This window comes from Ammodytes marinus (assembly GCF_949987685.1).
Source record: "Ammodytes marinus genome assembly, chromosome: 7".
NCBI lineage: Eukaryota > Metazoa > Chordata > Actinopteri > Uranoscopiformes > Ammodytidae > Ammodytes > Ammodytes marinus.
Window position 1 is genome coordinate 6855268 of NC_137211.1, and position 21140 is coordinate 6876407.

The window sequence follows — 21140 nt, forward strand, 5'->3', positions numbered from 1 at the left end:
TCCAGTCTTGTTGCTAAACTAAGCTAACTGTCTTCATATCAAGTGTATACATAAGTATGGATTTTCTCCCCAGGAAAGCAAAAAAAAGTATATTTCCCAAATGTAAAGCATATGATTCAGAACATACCTATAGAGAAGTGCCTTATCAACTCCAAATGCACCAACAATGAGATCTGCGGAAATAAAGGAACAGAATCAGAAAACATATTAAAAATATAGAAAGCTGGTTATGTTCAATGCCTACTTTCAGCCTCACTCACCTGGGTATCCATTCATGTCCAGGTCCTTAGCTCCTCTGAGGGCAAATCCAAAGCTGGAAGGAATAGTGCCAGCAGCCCACTGGCCAGTGATCACCTGAGAAGGCTTTTCCCTGAGACCTTCTGAGTATCCATTATAGATGTAAACCAGTCCCTGCTGCTCCTCACCTCCAAACGGACAGCTAATAGCCACGTCTGCCAAGAGTCAGGAAAAACATTAGGCTTTAGTCACAGTAGCTCCGCCGTAGTAAAAGAAAAAAGGTTAACAAAGAAAGCTGCCAATATTATGGGCAAAAGCTCCCTTTTAGTAACACTTAAGGTCTACACACCAATGGCACTGTGCGGCTATTCTTAGGCATCGAATTAACACAAATTACAGCTGAGCTGAGGGAAATCATGTCATTAGTTTAGTTGGTATTTGGTCATAAATCAAATGTGAGCTAGTGGAAAAGTCAGGGGATCATCAAAGTCATTAGGTGTAATCCTTTTGAGGCCACAAAATTATATGTACAGAATTACATGGCGATACAGCCAATAGTCTGGACCGCCCAACCAACATTGAGACTGGAGCCGTGTCACTAGTGTGACAAACAAAAGGTTTGCCTGGGTTTGACAGTGGACCAAACTGAACCTACAATTGTCAAATGATTTATACTTATCAAAATTGCAGCTGTCCAATAGAATGGAATAGAAAACATAACCTATTTTCAACAATTAATAATCAAAAATTACTTTGTATACTGTAATTGTTTCCGTTTTGAATTTAATCAGATGATTTCTTTGCCTTTATTTTATGAATTCTTACTATTATGATGGTATTATTATGCACTTTTCTAACTCCAATTTCTATTCTTTTCTATTCTTTAAACAGTTGAAGTCTAATATCCATTAAGCCAAGATGTAGAAACCAAAACAATAGTGACTACTATTAAGTAAATAAAAGCAATTTAAAAAAAAAAATCCATCAGTGCTTCAACTAAATTCTCCAATCTTACCATTGAAACCGTCCTGGTTTAAGTCTCCCAATGCTGCAATGGTGCTGCCAAATCTCCCATACACCTGAGTACCGGTAAAGTGAGGCAGGCGAGGCTCCAGGTCAACAGGGCCACGCTGTAGGTAAACATAGACCCGGCCCATCTCTTCCAGACGGCCATCGGAACCACGGACCATAAACATTGGAGCTCCCACAAGCAGGTCAGCCATCCTGCAGACGAGAAAGGGAAAAAAATCACACAAACAAATTTAAGCTCAGACACATTGACGCCTAGATAATGAGTTGCTGGTGGCATACCATGTAAGATCTGCCAGCTAACTATCTAGCAAGAAAGAGAAAAAACAGACATTGACAAGACTACTACTACTCACCCATCACCGTTGATGTCAGTCGTTGCCACTGCGTAGCCGAAATAGGATCCCATCTGGAAAAGGAAAAGTGTTTCCATGACTTTGGCTGATGTAAATCTCATCATGAAAAAGCAGTAACATCCTCAGGATTTGGTTTGAACTTAAACAATACAGGCACAAACAGTCGTGCTACTGCAAACTTCTGACTGTATCACTAGGAGAAAAAAAATCTTGATTCTTGAAAGGAAACATGAAGGGCTTGATGGGTTTTACAGGTTTGGAATCATTTTCTGAATTATCTGCCATGAACTTGAAGTCTTAAAACGCACAGAGATTGCAGTGGCAGTCTGGAGTGTACGCAAATTCACTGGTGATTATATTTATTCAGCTGAGTCAATCATCACTGTTTCAACGAGCTCGGGGCTTTTCCTATTCCCAGAACCATTTTACACAAATTGCCACTGCACTTTCCCCCTTCAATAATTGAGCTTTTTACGGCAAACCACGAAAGAGAACAAACTCTAGTTAAGAGAATGCTGTAAAGGAAATTATTTTCGCTTACTCAAAAAAAATACAAAATAATCAAGAGCTCTCTTGAGAAACAAAGTTTTGAAAACACAAAGGAAGTGGAGCACGGAAGAGTTTTCTGAAGATAAGGGCTCTTCTGACTCACCTGCTCACCAGTGTAGTTAATCATGGTCTTCAGATCCGTACCATTCAGAATAGACACCTGCCAACAAAACAGCCACATATGTTGAATGTCTTTTTATATGGTCTAATTCAACCACAGCATCTGGTATGGAATTCACTGCACAAATAAGTCCCACTGTGACAATCACCCCCAAAGGCTGTTTTACTTTATTGCATCAGTCCCAAGTCTAAAGCCCGGGCCTGTCGTTCTAAAAGCACCAAAATGGGAGTGATGATTAAGCCTTCTTACCGAACCGTAAAGCATGAGTCCTTTGGGAAGGCCAGCCACAAAATCTGCGAAAGTACACGGAGAGAGACGAAGCACAGATTGAATAAAAGGGGGAAAATATACAGGTCATACCCAGCAGGAGTACAAGAGAATTCCAGTGATGGCGACCTTTTCCAGCTCAATAATCATATAAAATATTGCAGCTGACTTCAGTTTTATTTCCACTTCAGATTTGACATTTGAAGGTGACTTTATAATGTGTTTTACTTTCTGCATTCCTAACCTAACATTGGCCATGTGGGTAGTGCTACAGAGTCTGTTTTATTGACTTACCTTCCACCTGATCACCACTGAATTCGCCAGCAGCAACAGAGTAGCCTGTGGTCAGAAGAACAGACATAAGCCTCAGCTTGCATGGCAAAAACAAAAATTAAGGATACGTGTGAATGTGCAGTAATCATGAAAAGCACCAAGATTATATTAGCCCCTGTTACCTTGGTAGCTGTCATCATTTTGAGCATGGATCTGTTTGGTCTGGATCTGGCTCTCCACATACTGTATATGGTAGCCTGGGTAGTATGATTTGATAATGTCCTCCTTAGCTGCAGAGATCACCTGACCTAAAGTACGACAAGAGAGAAGCAAAAATGAACTTAAGACATTGTGAAGAGTTGTTTTATTGATTATGAGATCAAATAGTGGATTGGTGTGTCATACCTTGCCAGAAGTAGCTGCCCGGCCCTCCTAATACCACTTTGCCATCCTAAAAGATAAAAGTTGATCACATAACTACAGTGAAAAATGAAATGATTATTCCAGAGTCCTCTGGTGGTTCACTAACAGGAAAATAGTTATTACCGTTGTAAAGTCGGCGCTGAATCCTCCCTGACAGTAGCCTTGTCCCACCGCGTCACTGATCTCTGGAAGACACAGGAGAGGAACATTCTTTAACTTATATATATATATCATCATGAAACTTTGCCAGTTGATTATTTACATTAAAACAAGTTTTATTTTTGTAATAGAACATTTTCCGAAATGTTTTAATTTCTACACATTAAGGACAGCAGTGGTATCTAGATAAGCTTTGTTTATGAGAAAAAAAAACATACAACACTAATGTCATTGTCAGATTAAAAGTGAGACGATAGTTACCTGTGCGACACGGAGCGTACTCAACAAATTTGGTGAAATTATGAGCTGAGAGGTAGCAGGTTCCTGTGGCGTCGGAGCGGGGGGTATCCTTTTCAGTCCTCCAGGAGTAGAGAGGTGCACAAGCCTGGTGTAGAAAGGAGGTGGAGAGAGAGAGAGAGAGAGAGAGAGAGAGAGAGAGAGAGAGAGAGGTGGGGAGGTAAAAAGGGAGGGAGGAGATGTAGTGATGGGGTGAGCTTTTTACGTGGGAGATGTTTTTCCAGTTGCAACAACACCCTGTTGAACTCAGGAGGAGACCCGGGCTGAGGTCAGTGTGTGGTACATCTGGAGCATGGTAACCAATGTAACTTAACCCAGGTCACAACCCCTACTATCAGACCAAACAAGGGGTGGCTCAACTTTGATGGTACAGGGGGAGGCAGAAAAACATTTCTTTAACAGTGTGTTGAGAGAAAAGGTGACAATTGGACCTGAATGGCAACAACTTAATGGACGGTAGTCTGGGGGACACATTTCTAACCAACATACACACTCCTCCACCTGACGTCACTGGAAGTAGGGGCTTTCTCTGCAGCCATATGGCCAGAGCAGCCTTCGCTAAAAGCCCCAGTCATAACAGCAGGGTGAGCGCCAGTGGCATGGTGTGAAGCTGAAACTCTAGTCCCACCCTGCCCCAACCCCCCAAAATCATCTCGGAGAGGTTCACCTTACCAGAATTGTGTCACCATGAGAACGCACAGTGGCGCCGAACCATTGGTGGGACTTGAAATCGACCTGATGTTCCGTGTTGTTGATCAACATGTGGCGATCCCCTGGGAAGAAAAGAAAAATAACACGGGAAAGTGAAATTGAGAAATTGCAGAGTGACAAAACATGCATTCATTCCGTTGGACCTTGGGTGTCCAAAATACTGCCTCTGTTCACTGGACCTTGGAAACATCTGGCCAGTTGGCAGAAAGCCCTCTCCAAGACTCCAGTTACACTATTTTTCACGAAAAGGCAATCAGGAGGAACATTTGAGAAAAAAAGGTGGAAAAAAAGTATTTATTTTGCTGCTCGGCCACTGTTCAGGAGTTAGCAGTTCTCTTGGACAGGCCTAGCTTAAGCCCAATGACCCTTTGCCCTGTTTGAACACCTGGCCACTAAAACGCGGATCTCCCACTCCAACACTTTGACAGCTGCAGGTGACATGACAGATGGTCTCAGGAGTCAGGTTTTCAAAAACAGCTTTATTGGAAGACAGATGCTAAAAGACAGATGCTAGAATGCAAACAAATTGATTAGGCAAGGAAGTCACATCCCCAACGTATAGCTCATGGTATTGCAATTTAGCATATGAGCTGACATCAACAAGGAAAGTGCCAATGCGAGGTCAAGAGCAAACCTAAGCAGTTTGGAGGAACAACTTGACCCTGAGCCTTCGCAGTCTTCAGAATCATCTCCCGAGTAAACTTTGTACGAACGCAGGCGTGTTGCAAAAGACCAGAGGAACATCTCTCGGGGACAGATCGTTGATAAATACTGAAAAAGATCACGACCCGTGTGGATGTGAAGAAAGCAGGCTGTGCATTAGGGCCTCTCTATCCATTCCTGTCCGCCCCTAGTCTTTCACACCAGCCAACAAGGCAGCCTCCGTGTCTTTGTGGAAACAGCGAAAGGGGGCTGCGGTCCAAGTAAAACATACATACTCTGGCCCGGCTTCCTCATAGCAACCTCCCAGTCATCTCTGTTTATAGTCACATACACACACACACACTTCTGTCTCCTTTTCACTGTTTTCGTTTTGAATATTATCTCCATCTTCCTATCCATTTTTCATACGTTATCTTGCCCAAGTCTCCAGAACCTTTCTCCCCTTTCGCTTCCAGGGAGAGCTGCTTCTCCTCAGCCTAAGACCGTTAAGTACAGAGATTATAGTTTCTTTTAATAACCTAACTGTATTTCTGCTTAATCTCCATCCCTGGGCTTTCCTGCTAACGTTATTCATCATCGGCCCACAGCAGTCAGCCCTCCCCGCGGTGTGTTAAATGGTCAGAAGTCTATGTGAAAAATAGGCGATTCAGTCATACCGGCATTAACATGAACAGCACTTCAAAGGGCTTCCTTATAAACTTGCTGTTACTCTAACTAATCCGCCTTATAGCTGAATGGTACTTTTTCTTTAAGTATACATTCCTGATATTTTCATAACTCAGGGGGTCTTTGTTTGGATAAGAGCGATAAAACGCCACCAGGGAAAGGTAGGGGGCTCAATAAGGACTGTGTTGGTTCAAGTCATGTTACGGCAACCAGAAGTAGCGGCAGAAAAGTCTACCGATCCGTACTGCATAACTGTGATCTCTGGTTATCTATTTATCAGTTATCTGGCCATGTGTAAGATATACGGTCCATTTGGAAAATTCAGAGACTTCAGAAACTGTTTTACAAGCTTTCATCTCCTCGCGTCTTGACTACCGCAACAGCTTTTTCACTTGCCTGAATCGAAATACATTGAAACGACTAAAGATTGGTGAAAACTCAGCCACCAGGCTTTTAACAATATCAGAAAGATGCAATCATATCTTAGCTTCATATTCATATTTAACTTCTTTACTTTGTTTTAGGATTGTTTTTTTTTTAATAAATTTTAATGCTCTTCATGGCCTGACTCCAGCTTATATTCTGGACGTTTTAGTCCCATATGTGCCATCAGGTAGTCTGGGATCCTCAGGAAGCAGACTTTTGATCCTTGCAGTGTCCAGGCTGAAATCAAAAGGGCACCGAACCTTTTCTATCAGGCCCCGGAGGCCTGAGGGAATAAGGCTGGTTGACTCATTGTCCATGTTTAAACCTCTCCTCCAAACCCACTTTTATCTGAGAGCTTTTCCATATCTTGCTTGAGCCTGCCTTTTGATGTACATGTATTTGATGTCCTTTGCTTTAAATTGTGCTTTTTATCTGTTCAGCACTTTGTAACTGTGTTTTGCAAAGTGCTACTGTATATAAATAAAGTGTGTTATCATTATGTAAAAGTGAGGACGTGCATGAACTTAACCGCATAAAGAAGCTAAAGAAAAAGTTCTCACATTGCAGTTATTGCATTAGTTCTGTCACAGTAATGGGTGGTGAAAAGGTCTGTTTGTCATCGTCTATTCGAGGGCGAGTGAAGGAAGCCAGCTGGAGTCATGTGAAATGCTTTCAGAGGAGATTCAGAGCGGCGATACAGGGAAACCCAGAGACGGGACAACAACAAAATGTCATATGACATCAGTGACCAAAGTTCTCCCTTGAGACGTAGCTTAGCGCACTGTGCTGATGATGTGACATGGTGCCGGGCCCAGTCTCTCCCCCGGGACCAGCAGAGGAGTGTGGGGGTCTGGAGTGCATCCATAGGCCTCACTCTCGCCTTTGAACTGTGTGTGAAAGGACTTGCCATTAGTGAGGTTAGAGACTCTCTTAAATATTGTGTGTGTGTGTGTGTGTGTGTGTGTGTGTGTGTGTGTGTGTGTGTGTGTGTGTGTGTGTGTGTGTGTGTGTGTGTGTGTGTGTGTGTGTGTGTGTGTGTGTGTGTGTGTGTGTGTGTGTGTGTGTGTTGCGTGTTCGTGTGTCCGTGGGGTCGAAGACAAATGGCCAAATTCACTCATCACATCAGCCGCCCCCTGTGGGACCACCGACAGCAGGAGAGTGAGTGGAGGGACAGGGCTCTGGTTTCTCCCTCTCTTTCCTCCTTCCCCTCTGGCCTTCCTCCCATCCTGTATTTGCCCCTCTCCCAACGGCCCTCGCACCCCTCTCTTAAGATCCATAGAAAGGCTCTTATCTCGATGGAAGAGGAAGTGGATGGGAGTGGGGCCAGTGACCACTTTGACCCAATTAGTTAGGCTAATTAAGAGGGTCTGAGGCCCGTGGGTCAGAGCTCAAACACACCAAAAGACAGGGAGGACCTATGACATCACTTCAACTGGATAGCAAAAAGTGTGTGGAATATACAATATGATGTGATAGGGCTGCAAGATTCTTGCTCAAATGGGAATCTTTTTTCCTTAAGAATTGAGATCACAATTCTCTCATATGATTCTAGGGTAACACTTTACAATAAGGTACACAAAATTGTAGTAGCTACTACATAGATATGTGTTACCTACTACATAGGTTTTTTTGTGTTACCTACTACATAGGGTTTTTTTTTTGTGCTACCTAACACATAGGGTTTTTTTTGTGCTACCTAACACATAGGTTTTTTTTGTGCTATCTAACACATAGGGGTTTTTTTGTGTTACCTACTACATAGGGTTTTTTTTGTGTTACCTACTACATAGGTTTTTTTTTGTGCATATCTATGTAGTAGGTATTTAGTAGCTACTACAATTTTGTGTACCTTATTGTAAAGTGTTACCGATTCTAGTGTATTCAACAACAACCCTCTTAGACACTTAGCTTTAGACTAGATTATTTAGAAATAAAACCTAGCACCTAGTCCATTCTGGACAACCACAAGCCTACAGGGTCAACATTTTGTGGCTTCACGGAGAAAACACAGGCAAGTTACAATATCTAGTGAGCATGCAGCATGACATTAATGCATTGGGGAATATGAGCTAGTGAATCGCCCCCTTCATTTATAAATGAGATTTCATAGATACTGTATATGAATCAAGATCGTGATTATTTGCGATTATGTGCAACCCTATGATGTAGCAGCATTCCTTTTCCTCAAGTATTCCGGAGAAATCCTTGTGACTGTCAGCACTATCAGCCCTCACTATCAGGATTGGCAAAGGAAACAGTCACAGATACAGTAAATGAATTACAGCAGTAAATGTCAGCCATGTAGCAGCTGTCTGGCATAGCAACATTAGCTAGCAGATGTCCATACATTGATCAATCCTCCACTGTACAATGGTTCTGCCATGATCCAGATGTCGGAACCGGCTCTGGCACTCAGCTCCGTTCCTTCAAAGCCCCCTTTAAAAAATATGAAGGACATTCTCTGACAGCCCGGGGGACTAACCTCCGCTGTGAGGCCTCGCTGTTTGCGCATGACATCACTCGCTATGGCCTCCAGCCAGCAACCCGTGGATGTGCAAGGCATTTTATGTCGAAAGAGAAACCCGTACAAAAATAGTGGAGCAAAGGGGTACCAAGCAGCGGCCTCCAATAAAAAGAATGTTGTTAAACCAGGCTTGTGAAACACACAGTGGAATATTTCTCCCTATTGTGCATTGTGGACAGTACATTTAAGTTGGCTCACAATATGCTAAGCTTTGATTTTGTCAGGAAAGAAGCCAAAAGTGTGGCAAGAACTGTCCATCTCTATGTGTGATTCAGACTGTGTGTTTGTGTGTGTTCTCAGGGCTTGTTCAGTCTATGGGCCAGTAACATTGTTTTTTACTTTAAAGGTGGAGTCAGCTATTCTGAAGAACGTTTTTTATCAAAATCAGTTTGTCAAAATCAATGAATATCTCCTCTGGCTCATCCACCATAGCTAGCAGCATGCCCGTCTACAGAGCAAAGGCTGTGTAATAACAATGGATCTTTTCCAGCGCACACATAATACGGACAGGTAGCGGATCTTGAGGAGATATTCACTGATTTTGAAAAACAGTGATTTTGACCACAAGTATTCTCCATGATAGCTTACTCCACCTTTAAATGTCCCTTTTCCTCACTTTGCTATGGCTCCATTGTGCCAAAGGCTAAGGGGTACTGTCCACATACTGAAACATGAGTCCTTTCATTAAACAACCTCATGGACTTCCTCCTCTTCTCCCAAACCACTTTACCTAATTCTGACCCAACTGGAGCCTTATTGTCAGTAACCGGCGGTGTCTTGCTTCACCTGTCATATAAACAAGACCCTTCTTTGTCCGACCTATTTGTTTATTGTCTGGCTTATCTCCTTATAGCTTCAGGGGCAAGGCAACACAAACACGACCTAAAGGAAGGGAGGAGTATCCTACCAACAAAAAAAAACTTTTCAACACCCCATTATCATTTTCATCCCCAAAGAGAGAGGACACAAACAGGAAAAAAGGATCATCCCTAGTCCGGGAACTAACGTAGCCGACAACAAGTTCGGTGGAGTGGAAAAAAACGGACGCCTGATCCTGGATTGCTGCTGACAACAGGAGCAAAAAGGAAACGCTCTGATGGCTTCAGAAGTGTACGGAGCAGCAGAAAACAGAGCAGCAGCTTAAACACCATCTCGAGTTTCCTCAGCCTCTCCGACGAACCTCTTAGTCACAGATATATTGCCTGATTAGAAAATCCTTAAGTAAGCCTTTCCCTGCGTTCCACATCGCATACTTTTTATTATACTACATACTGCAGCTGTCTATAAAAAAGTTCATAGTTTGCATGCAGTGGGCATACAATTGGGCCTAGCTTATATATCCATCTGGTTGTTTTCATTATGAGGCTCAGTGGATGTCATTTAACTTCTGTTACGTAGTGTATTGCGGGTCAGAATTGCCAAAAAAGCATTCTGATTTCCACACTAAAAATAGCGACCTGATGTAGTAAGACATCTGGGTATTTTTCAGCATACTGCGTTTGACATCATGATTTGGGACAACCTAAATCTTTTTCTGTCATACTACATAGCAGAGAAGAATGAGTACAGTCAGATAATGCTTACCTGAAGTATCAAACTCGATGGGGTGACAATCCGACTGGCTAAGGCTCCACGGACAGTAGAAGACAGATCCTCCCTCCGTGATTTTAACTTGCGTTGTATTGGCCTTGGGAGCTCCGATCACCACACTCTTGCTGCAAATGAGAGACAGAGAAAGAGAGACAACTTAGCCGTAAATCTAAAGTAACAAGTTTTACCAAACCACAGGATCCTTATAAACCTGATGCGAAGGTCTGTAGCTCTTATCCTGCATGGCCTCAATTAAACAAAATCACATTCCAGACCTCCCACCCGACAGCTTTCAACATGATGCAGTGTGCACATTTTACCACTTAGCGGGCCGTATTGTGAGTCAGAAGCAAAACATTTTAACAGGTCGCAACGATGTTATACATGATCCTATACAAGCAGGGGGAAACTGCTGCGGCTGCTATATGACATGGCGCCCATGACAGGACATGATGCTGACAGACACATTCACTACACCTGTGCAGTCAGACACACACACACACGGTGAATCACTCAAGGCCAACGGTGTATCCCTGGGGGGCAGATTCAATTGGGAAAACAAGAAAGCAGACAGGCTAAGTGGAGTCACCATCTTTGTTTCTTCAGCTGTGACCCTATACCGTAAACCTCCACGTCCTTGGAACTATACTGTACAACTACAGGATGGGCAGCAGACCACTTCAAATGACATTAAAGAAGATCAGTGAGGTTACAGGTGAGCCCGCGGACTAATAACAGGTAGAACAGATTTCAGAGATGAAAGAGGAGAAGAAAAGGCAGAGAGTTATGATACGCTAATGGAGAAAACCAAGATTAGGGGGAATGGTAAAGTTGGAAAATATAGGCCCCAGTAGATAATGTCTTTCAAGTGGGTGGTTTAGCCATTACCTCATTCTGGACCCACTTGACCCTGACAAGCATCACAGACACAGTCGCTGGCATTGATGTGTGTGTGTGTAAAGTAGGCAAGGGACCACTGAGACCAGACGGTGTCTAGGGGGCTCCGAAGCAGGAAAGAGCACACCCTTTTCCTGGCCCATATCTTCCAATAGTGCATGAACGTTTACATGTTGGCTAAACTTAGCATCCTGCCCCCAGGGGCTAACTTACTCTGCAGGGTCCAGCGGAAGACGAGGGGAGCCGACATGAGTCAAGAAGCAGTTAAACTGTGCAATATTCTGAGGCCTTGTGATGCACCATAATGAATCCCACTGAACCTATTCTATTACAGTCGCTGAAAAGCTATGAGATGGCTTATGGAAACCATCAGAAAGAAGTGGGCCGGGGTGTTTCTGGTGCTCAGCGCAAATCTTTTCAAATCATTTCAGCGTCTACGGTTTTGGAAAACACACAACTGCGGGAGAACAAAGGTAAGGTCACAGAGCATGAGGCATGAGGTTTAGTATCACACCGTTACTGTGGTTTTAATACCTCAGAAGAGATAGAGTACGATGCCAAGTCCAAATGGGGAGCAGAAAACTCCCGGTTTGTGTTGGAAGAGAGAAACAGAAACAAACCGTTTGGACTTGGAGAGCCAGAAAGAGTTCCTGACCGCACATGCAGATGCAGGAATATCCCAGCAGAGCAGCAGAGCTCCACCTGTACGATAATCTAAATCACAGAGAGGCTTCCTGGTCAAGGATTCTCACGATGAGGGATCTCCCTCTCGCTGTCTGAAACCTCTAACACGGAGATGAATAGAATTCAATAGAACTTTATTTGCCACACAGCCAGGGTGTTTGGTATTTCTTTTCAGTACAACATAGGACCCTGCACAAGTCACATTACATTGCTCCTAAATAACACATAATCATAGTAATAAAGTCTATCCATACCATACCACATCTCATATAGAGGACACCAACAGCACAAAGTGCAAAAATAAATAATCAAGACCATTGACAAGATGCTTGCAGAACTACTAAAGTAGGCCACATCAAAAGTCCTTAATATTTGTGAATGGAGGGAATTGAGTGTTCAAATTGAAGCAGTGTTTAAAGCTGTTGGATGTGCGGCCTCTGAGAATGGAGAGACTGAAAAAGGTGGTTTGCCCAATTGGAGAGGTCTGAAATGATAGTTTTTGCCCATATTGAAACATGTTGATTGTAAATTGATTGGATTCAGTGGAGTGGGAAGCTGATGGTCTTTTGAGCCCTTGTAGAAAAGGTGCTAACATCTATTTAGTGAGTGACTGTTGGGGTCAGTGTTTCCGTATCAGACTGTACAAACGGTCAGTAAATATTTAACACTCGCAGACCAAACTCTGTCAATCTGTTCTGAACAAGTACAGAAGGTACCTATCTACAAGTCAGCATGCACGTCACCTGCAAACCCCAGGTGTCCGTTGGAAAATAATACACTTTAGAAGATTAACTGTAAAAATTATTAACAGCGTTAAACAACAATGCTGTAAAAGTTCCACTAAGGATTATATGGCAAAAACATAGAAATGCATGCACATGTATACAGTAAACAACACCGCTGGACTAAAATGTACACTCTAACAAGACCAAGGAAATTGGAAGCCGCAGCATCTTTTGTTGGATCACATCTGAACACAGGCCAGCCACAGTTGGCCGTGGCAGCTCTTCAAAGGGAAAAAATACAGGAAATAACAAAACAAGCAGATCATGCTTTAATCAGCAGTTTGGCAGCTGAGGCGAGTTTTCACTCTTTTGCACAGATACACGCAGATGTGCAGACACACATTCACACACACACACACACACACACACACACACACACATTAGCGGTGAACTTCAAGTACTATAAATGAGGACGAATTAGCATGTAATGGGCCTTTATCTGGCGAGGATCAGTCTAGGTCTAATCTGGCATTTCCCTGCCCTACACCTTATCTGGCTAGCTGTGTCTTAAAGCCAAGGGTTAAAGCTTTTGTATCAATAGCATTTAATGAAGCTCTTACTGCAGGCTTCATTTCAAATTCCTTTGTGAAAGTAGGTGGAGTGTAGGACCGGCTCTTGGGATGGGTATGCAAATATATGTAACTGGCAGGGGGTGACCCGGGCCAGCTATCCTCAGCTGTTCTGTTGAAGGACAGACTCATCAGGTCGGTTGTGTCCAAGCCACTGTGGCTAAAGTGAGTCTAGACCAAGAGTCTGTTCACATAGGGATTTGAATGCAGCATTATCACAGGACTGATGGGGATCACAGCAGGAAAGGCTCGGGATACATGTAAGAAGCTGTGACTGCCGTTCTTGAGTGATGCTCACTGAAATGTTTTGGCTACTTGAGAATTGAACCACTCTTCACTTGGGCTATTAGTCAGCATTATCTAAGCTAAGGACAAATAGCAAACCCATTTCAGAAGAGTGAGACATGAGCAAATTCCCAGGCGGATGAAAAGCATTAGCGGCTTCACCACGTCTACCATACTCTACCACGCCAGCTTCCATACAGCAACCACTAATGACCATCCTCCACTACTCAGCTGACAATTAAGCATTAATTAAACTACTGACATTTGGCCTGAAAGTGAGAAATGCGTCAACAACAGCGTCACTTTAGGAAAGGACTGGGTTTGTCTCATTTGGAGCGCGACCAATCAGAGGACTTTCTACAAAAAATTCTCTCACCACACCACACCATAATTGCCAGACTGCGACCACTATTTTTTGTGGGGTTGCAAAATAAGTGGTAATGCAGAGTGCTGGAACTTGCTGATGTGACACTATTGTGCATAGCCATCGCTAAAATGGCCCATAATGAGGTTACCAAAGGGAGGTGGTCAGAGGGCAAATTCCTCTTCCACCCCCCACCACTTTAGCCCAAACAATTTTTTCCCCCCATTCCACATTTAATTGTCTTCCACCCCAGCTGCAAGAGCTGATGTCACTAGAACACTACACTAAATACTTTAGGCAAGAATGAGAGGGGAAAAAATCAAAATCACATTTGTAAAAGCCATCCAGTGCCAGCTGTAGTCGCCATCTGCAGTCGTAAACACGATTCCAACCAACGCTGTGGCACAGACGCAGAGGAAGCGAGTGGGGTGCAAAAAAAAAAAAAGGGCAATGGCCTTGAAACCTCAGCAACACCTAGGTAAAACATGTACAGTGACCCATAGAGTTTACACTTAGCTATCAACACATGCTTGAACACTGGAGTGGTTCCATATCAGTAAATTAACTCAGATGCAGCGACCTGATCCCAGCCTGAGGCAGCACTTGACCTTCACTGCTCTCACTCCAGCGGTGAAGAAACGGGGCATGCCAAAACACAACAAACATCTCTTCTACCTCTAACACTCTGGAGAATCCCTTCACCAGCATAACTAAACAACATCTTGATCAATGAGGGAGGCGTTATGGAGCTGGACAGTTCGTTGACACGTTCGTCAAATTAATGAAGAGTTGCATGATGTCATACTGAAGCAATATTGACTTTTTCAAGGCCTGAGTGGGCACTTGGAGTGAGATCAGCTGAACGTCTGAGAAGACGCCTGTCGAGTAGTGTGTGTGTGATGGCTTATTCTAGACCACATGGAGCCACATGAATAGTCTCACGTCCTCTCAGAGCCAAGGCCAGACAGAAGCTGCTTGGAGAGCCTTACGTCTGCCATATGGATGCTCCTCTATTCACACACACACACCACACACACACACACACATGTTCTCAGTGCCGCTGTCCAGGAGCATGACGAGGATGATGAGAGAAGCAGTGCCTGCTGGGATGGCGTGTGCTGACTACAGAGAGTCTACTGTGCAGTGCTGAAGCCACAATTCTTTATTAAACGGTCAGATGGTATACTGTAAGACGCAAAAGCAGATTAAAGATCTGCTTGTTGCTCTTCAGGCCTGGAGCAAATCATGTTTTTTTTACAGTTGAGAGAGATATTTCCACATCGCAGGACAAACTTGAAAAGGGTCCATTGAGAATGCTGAACCCGCAACTACCAGCGTTAATCAGATAAACAGTCCAGTCCGTCCAAGAGGATCTGATACCACTATCGCCCACAAAAAGCGCTTCCTAAGTATCCTCAAAAGGATAATAGTGCTGGACAACAGGTGGCTTGCAAATCACAAATGCTGTTGGCAGAGGTAGCCCAATACAATGTTGTTCATTGAAACAAATTGAAATCTAGTTTAGACTTGATGATTTTACGCTCCTCTGTAGATGGGTGGGAGTTACCAGGCTGTTAACTGAATTAGCAAGTCGACACCAGGCTGATTTAGAGATCGTTGTTTTTTTTATTCCGACCTCTCAGCAAGTAGCAATCATTTTGTGGCTCTAATATTCCATCACTATGGTCGCTTTGTCAGTTAATGTGTGTAAACCGGCAGCTGTTTTGTCAAAACCACAAACCATGCATAAAGCATTCGAAAAGTGGCAAGTGAGAAATGTGAAACATCCTGCTACTCAAGAAGAAAAAAATAACTTGCTCAAGCCTATGCATTTACTCATGCTAAACTGTTGCCCACCCCCACACCTAAATGCAACCCCTCCCTCCCCCTTTCACAGGCCAACTGCCCTAAAATCCTCCTGCGGGGAGTTTAACTACTGTGGTTCACACCTCTCCACAATGCCCACTTCAGGGGGTCCAGTTCTCTCACCTCAGGATAGAGAGGCTGTTGTATTAAACATGCGGGGGGAGACAAAGCAGCTGTTGAAACACTTTATCTGTGCACCCCCAACCCAAATTGCACCCACACATGCATGCATGTATGCATACAAACGCACGCACACAACGGGAGAGAGTAATGGCCAGAGGTTACGTCTCATTTCCATCTCAAATATGAGATCTGATGCTAATTTGAGTTCCAGCCAGTAGAATTGTATAGTGCACAAGAAAATGATGGCGTCATTTGCTTCTTTGCTGTAAAGAGGGATAGCCTTTATCCAGTTACCAAAGATGTGAGTCATTTATTGACCTGGGGGTTAAAACAAACCAGGCCTGCAGGCAGTTAGAGATTAAATCTTGCAAGGTATTGAGTCAGGACGACCCTGACCAATGGTTAACTCCCTTCCAAAGTAGACATGGAGTCCTGTGGGCATTCCTGAACCAGCGAAGCAGACGTGAAAGCGCGGTCCATGGGCCCTTTAAACACATCATCACCATCCACATTAACATCTTTTTCCAGTGAAACACACACAGGCTCATTATTTAAAGCCCCTTTTCTTTTACCAACAGACCAGTAAAAGCTAGACAGGCACTTTATGTTTGAGACAGACTGCAGTGTAGCCGAGCTAAGTATATCCCTATTGACCTTTACAACAGCAGACAGACACTAATGTTTCCAACCTACTGCGCTGAATATCATAGGTGCATACAAGGTTTGACAATAGAAATTTAAGATGGCTTTTCAGAAGGCCAATAAATTAAGAAAGAAACTAGTCATAGCAAAAACCTCTCCAATGGAAAACAGTAAACAATTTCAGCCGTGAGACAAAGGGCCCCATTGTCTGCACGCAACGACAAGAACCTGGATGAAGAAAAAAGTTTGGCAGCCCAAATATACAAGCTGTGCTCCTGCAGCTCCAACACTTAATGGTTTGATTTAGAAACAAAGCCACTGAGAGGGATGCTAGTGAAAACAATAATAACAGAGAAATATGACGGATCATATATGACTGAGTGGGACCTCGCTTGTAGAGAGAAAACGTTGCCTGATTGGTGGACCAAAAGAGACCCCCAGTCCAATGTAAACATTAGTTAAACTCTAACCCCGTTTGAGAGGGTGAACTCCAGAAGAATGACCTACATGGACCGACTGACCTCGGCCTGGGTTCATTATGGTCAAACCATCTGTGAGCTAAAGAACTTCAACCAAGACGTCATTGAAACAAATGCATTTGGACTGGAACACATTACTACTATCTCCATGAGAGGGTCTTCCATCATCGGACATGGCTTCTTAATTACATTTGGATGTCCCACAGTGCAGTTAGAAGAGTCCAAAAAGGTGTTTAAAGTTATGTGTTATCTCAAGGGCTTATGGCTTTTATCCGCTTATGGACAGCTACCAGAAGAAGTCTTGTCCCTTCATACACACCAGGTCGGGTCTGTTATTATTTACAGCCCTTGACCTATGACTTCTTCCATCTCTGTGTCATCCACTCCCATATCTCTGCCTGGCACCGGAGAAAGTCAAAGAGGAGTCAGGTACCGTTGCTTGAATGTGAAGTGTTTGTGGAGGGAGGGAGCCCTCGCCAGTCTTTCCCATGATGTAGGGCAGGGTGGTGTGCGTGGGGACTGGCCTACAAGCAAGGAGTCTATCTTAACTCAACATAAAACAACACACACACAGCAGTGCACCATATATCCTCTCTCACCCTTCCTGTGTGTATCTGACAAGAGCTGCCACACACAGTTTATAGGCACTAGTATCCTCAGGCGATCTCCCATGGTGGGCTTACTGCCAGTGTCCAAACTTAATTGTGTTACGCCAGGCCGAAGGGCATGACAGACCCAAATATATATAAACTCTTTGTCATGGATGAGTAAGGCCTTTGTGGTTGTACGCCTGACAGAGACATTTATGGACCTATCTAGAACTATCTTCCTCCCCTTGACACTGTGTCTATACACATCTGCCGTCAGTGTCGTTTGGCTAATGTAATGCCACAGTCTAAAACCAGTGATGAACACAAGTCTTTCAGAAAGCAACTTCACTCACAAGGGTGGGAGCCTGGCTAACACAGCAGCTTATACTGAGAAGAAGAAAAACTCCCGGAGCAACCCTCAGCTGACCTCACCCCCAGATTCCAGCTACTCCCCCCACCCTACTCCCCAATGTCTCCACAGCCTGGGCGGTGGTGGTGATGATGTGACGGCGAAAAAGCAAGAGATAACAGCCCCTCTTTCCATGACTCTACCGATACGTTGAATGTGTGACTTCTAAGACTCCGTGAATGAAAAGTAGCAGATACATGTGGTTTGCAGATAAAGCAATTACTCACGGTCTTAAACCTGCTCCTCTTGTACTTTGCCTGGTTTGACATTTGACTTCTGCATGCATATCATCCACAGGGGGAAGAAATGACAGGGTACCGGATTGTAGGAATCTACACTTTTATTACATTTTTCCTGCTCGAGGCATATAAACCATTGTCTCACCTCCTCCTCCTCCACAAGCATGGCATCTCGACTGGAGAAAAGTTCAGGTTAAGTCATCAGTGAAGTATGACGTCTACTCTGTCTCATACTTTAATGAGACGAGGAGAGGTGATGGCTAGACAGTGGGGGGAAGGTCTTCTAGGGGACGAATGAATAAGTGAAAAAACCCCGCAGAATGACATCAGCATAGGAGGAGGTAAGGAGAGAGGGGGGGGGTGTTGGAGAAAGAGAAGAGAGCTCTCTCCATACATTCAAGCTTCACTAAATCATATCGCTCTCCTGCTTCCCAGGCAGAGAAACGAGGACCAAAAGCAATAGGCTTTTAAAGAGACAGTGAGGCTCCGGCCGGGGAAAGAGTGGGGGCGAAATCTCCCCCAAGTCTGAATGTCTACAGTGCCGTCCCAGGGAAGTGGGGAGGAGAAAACAGGGGAAACTGGAGCTGCTGCTGCTGCTGCTGCTGCTGGCGGCCCACTCGGCACAAAGCCCTCTCTCTCAAATCCACAGCATGTTGGCTGGTCCAACAGTATAGGAACGAGACAGCCAGGAAGTCTGATTATGTCTGAATGAAACCTTGACTGCGGCTGCAATAACCTTTGGTTAATGACCATCGCGATTATAGGGGTTTGGTCCAAGGTTCTCCAAAATGTACAGAATGGGCAGCAAAACAAATACAGATCTGTCAGCAGCTGGTTTAACCCATGCCATGCTGGTATCCATGCTGATAGAAAAGGCAACATTCAACATGGTGTATTTGTCATATTCACAACAATTACTGCAGTGGTAGTTGGCAATGGAATTCTTGAGTCTCAGACTCCCCTTCAACAATGCAATATAAAAACATGCTCCGACTAGGACACTTAGGATGTCTCCCTTTATTATTTCCACCTCAAACTGTTGGGGTATCATCAGACACGACCACAGGAATGTTAGCATGTCCCTCAAGAAGACTGATGCCAAAACCTCTTCAGGAAGAATGCCTAGACACTCACAGCATGCTGGGTGTCACAGGGATCACAATCCCACTGAGCCATGAAGCATCTCAAGAAGAAGCAGCAGCATTTCAGACCAATAAGAAGTGATTGCTAAAGGTTGCAGTTAATAGGTTTTTTCTGGCTTAAAGGGTCAGCATCAAATGTCATTTAAGATGTCAATAATAAGATTGGAATTTGAGGGTGACTCCAAAAAGCGTTTCTATTTTTCTTTTTTAATTATGAAAAAGCCACTCTTTTATATTAAGAGTTGTGCTATTTGGGCTTAAATGTAGTAGGTCGTTCACTACACAAATTCAATTAGCTGGATATATTCAATCACAGTGAGTTGGGTGCACACTGAAGGCGTGAGCGCCGTGCGTAAAGCATGTGTCCGGAGACCACAGTATGTACACAAAAACCCTGATTTAATGTCAGAGCCACAACAACAAGCCACAAATGGATTCCGTGTTTCCTATTGGAAACGTGCACTGTAACGTTGCCAGGGGAGTTGAAAATGTTGTCAAGTTCCAATGGAAAGTTTGCACGCAACATATCTGTGTACAACTCGGTCTCGTGAAGTTCCCAGATAAAGTTATAAACAAATGTCTCAGACTTTTCTGCCAGGTTTTCATGTTAAAGCCCCCTTATCTATTTAAACATTAAACAGTTTTTACAAGAAATAAACTTTACATTTCTTCTATTTTTAAAGAAACTCACCTGGAAGAATCAGCCAAATAAAAGTCAACGGAATATCCGAAGTAGCTCCCGTTAGGTCCGCTGTAAACAGCTGGGTTCTCCACGTCCAAGTTGAACGCCTCGCAGAGAGGCTGAGAAAAAGTGAGTAATAGCCCGATGATACAAAGGAGTGAGCCGGCGAGATGGTCCGCTATCCCCGGCGTCTTTACGCGAAGTCGTCGTTCCAAGCCCATTGTTTCAGAATAAATTAATCCACTTAAGTTTTGTTTTTCTGATGGCAAAAAAAAAATTGTCCCAGTTTGTTGGTGCGTTCAAGTCCGCCCCAGATCAAGTCTGAAAATCAGTGGTGGAATACGTCTAAAACTGCATCCCTGTAACTCAAACCAGCCAGTATGTCATTAATGCTCCGTCAGCTCCTCTCAGCGTCCTCGCTCCTCGCTCTCTCCAGGCCCACGCCTTCTCTGCTCACCTACTCATGCTACATGGATACAGGGAGTTCCCACAGCCGTGACAAAGTTTGGTAGGGGAGGAGCCAGCTGTGATTCCCTAAAAAAAAATCTCGAAGGGGCTCTTCTCTACCTCTTACCTATCTCAGAGTTTGTGTTTAACAATGTGTTATAAAAAATAAATGTTGTTACCTTTTCGCTCTTTCTGATCATTGAAGCTAAGATTATTAACCAAAAGGAACAATGGGTTAAGATATCCTCCTTTTGAGTTTATCTCTCAGTTATCTTGAGCTTTAGAGACTTAAATTGCTGCCTGATAGGTGATAGAAGGGTCAGTAAAACTTCACATGTCAAACCCTTAATATATGACCGCCTATAAAATGCCTCTGCTGTCTATGACATGTTAATCTTGTGCTTCTTTTTATCTCTTCAGGTTTTGATTTATAAGTCAGGGAATTCAAACTGTCATGAAGCAGCTGGTTTTTATTTTTTCTCTTCGTTATGAGCGTTGATAACCTTAACCCCAACTTTTTCATTAATAAAAGGGTTGCTCTGTATTATTTTTATGCTTTTTTTCACCTTTTTTTCTTTAGCAAAAACCATGAATATAAACAGCCACTACTCCACTTGACAGATAAACTTCCCCAATATACAACTCT

At 43.6% G+C, this 21140-nt stretch overlaps 1 protein-coding gene across 1 annotated transcript in view; it reads right to left on the reverse strand.

The window, feature by feature from the left end:
* itga5 (integrin, alpha 5 (fibronectin receptor, alpha polypeptide)) overlaps positions 1–20477 on the reverse strand; it is a 38221-nt gene extending 17744 nt beyond the window's left edge. The window contains exons 1-14 of the mRNA XM_080030981.1: positions 20057–20477; positions 10286–10416; positions 4384–4484; positions 3676–3799; positions 3379–3440; positions 3238–3283; positions 3015–3140; positions 2854–2898; positions 2542–2585; positions 2275–2331; positions 1623–1675; positions 1253–1461; positions 261–452; positions 128–173 (exon numbers count right to left, since the gene is read on the reverse strand). Coding sequence (XP_079887107.1) covers positions 128–173; positions 261–452; positions 1253–1461; positions 1623–1675; positions 2275–2331; positions 2542–2585; positions 2854–2898; positions 3015–3140; positions 3238–3283; positions 3379–3440; positions 3676–3799; positions 4384–4484; positions 10286–10416; positions 20057–20268 — 1448 coding nt within the window. The 5' untranslated portion in view covers positions 20269–20477. The remainder of the gene's footprint in view (positions 1–127; positions 174–260; positions 453–1252; positions 1462–1622; positions 1676–2274; positions 2332–2541; positions 2586–2853; positions 2899–3014; positions 3141–3237; positions 3284–3378; positions 3441–3675; positions 3800–4383; positions 4485–10285; positions 10417–20056) is intronic.
* Positions 20478–21140: the final 663 nt, after the last annotated feature.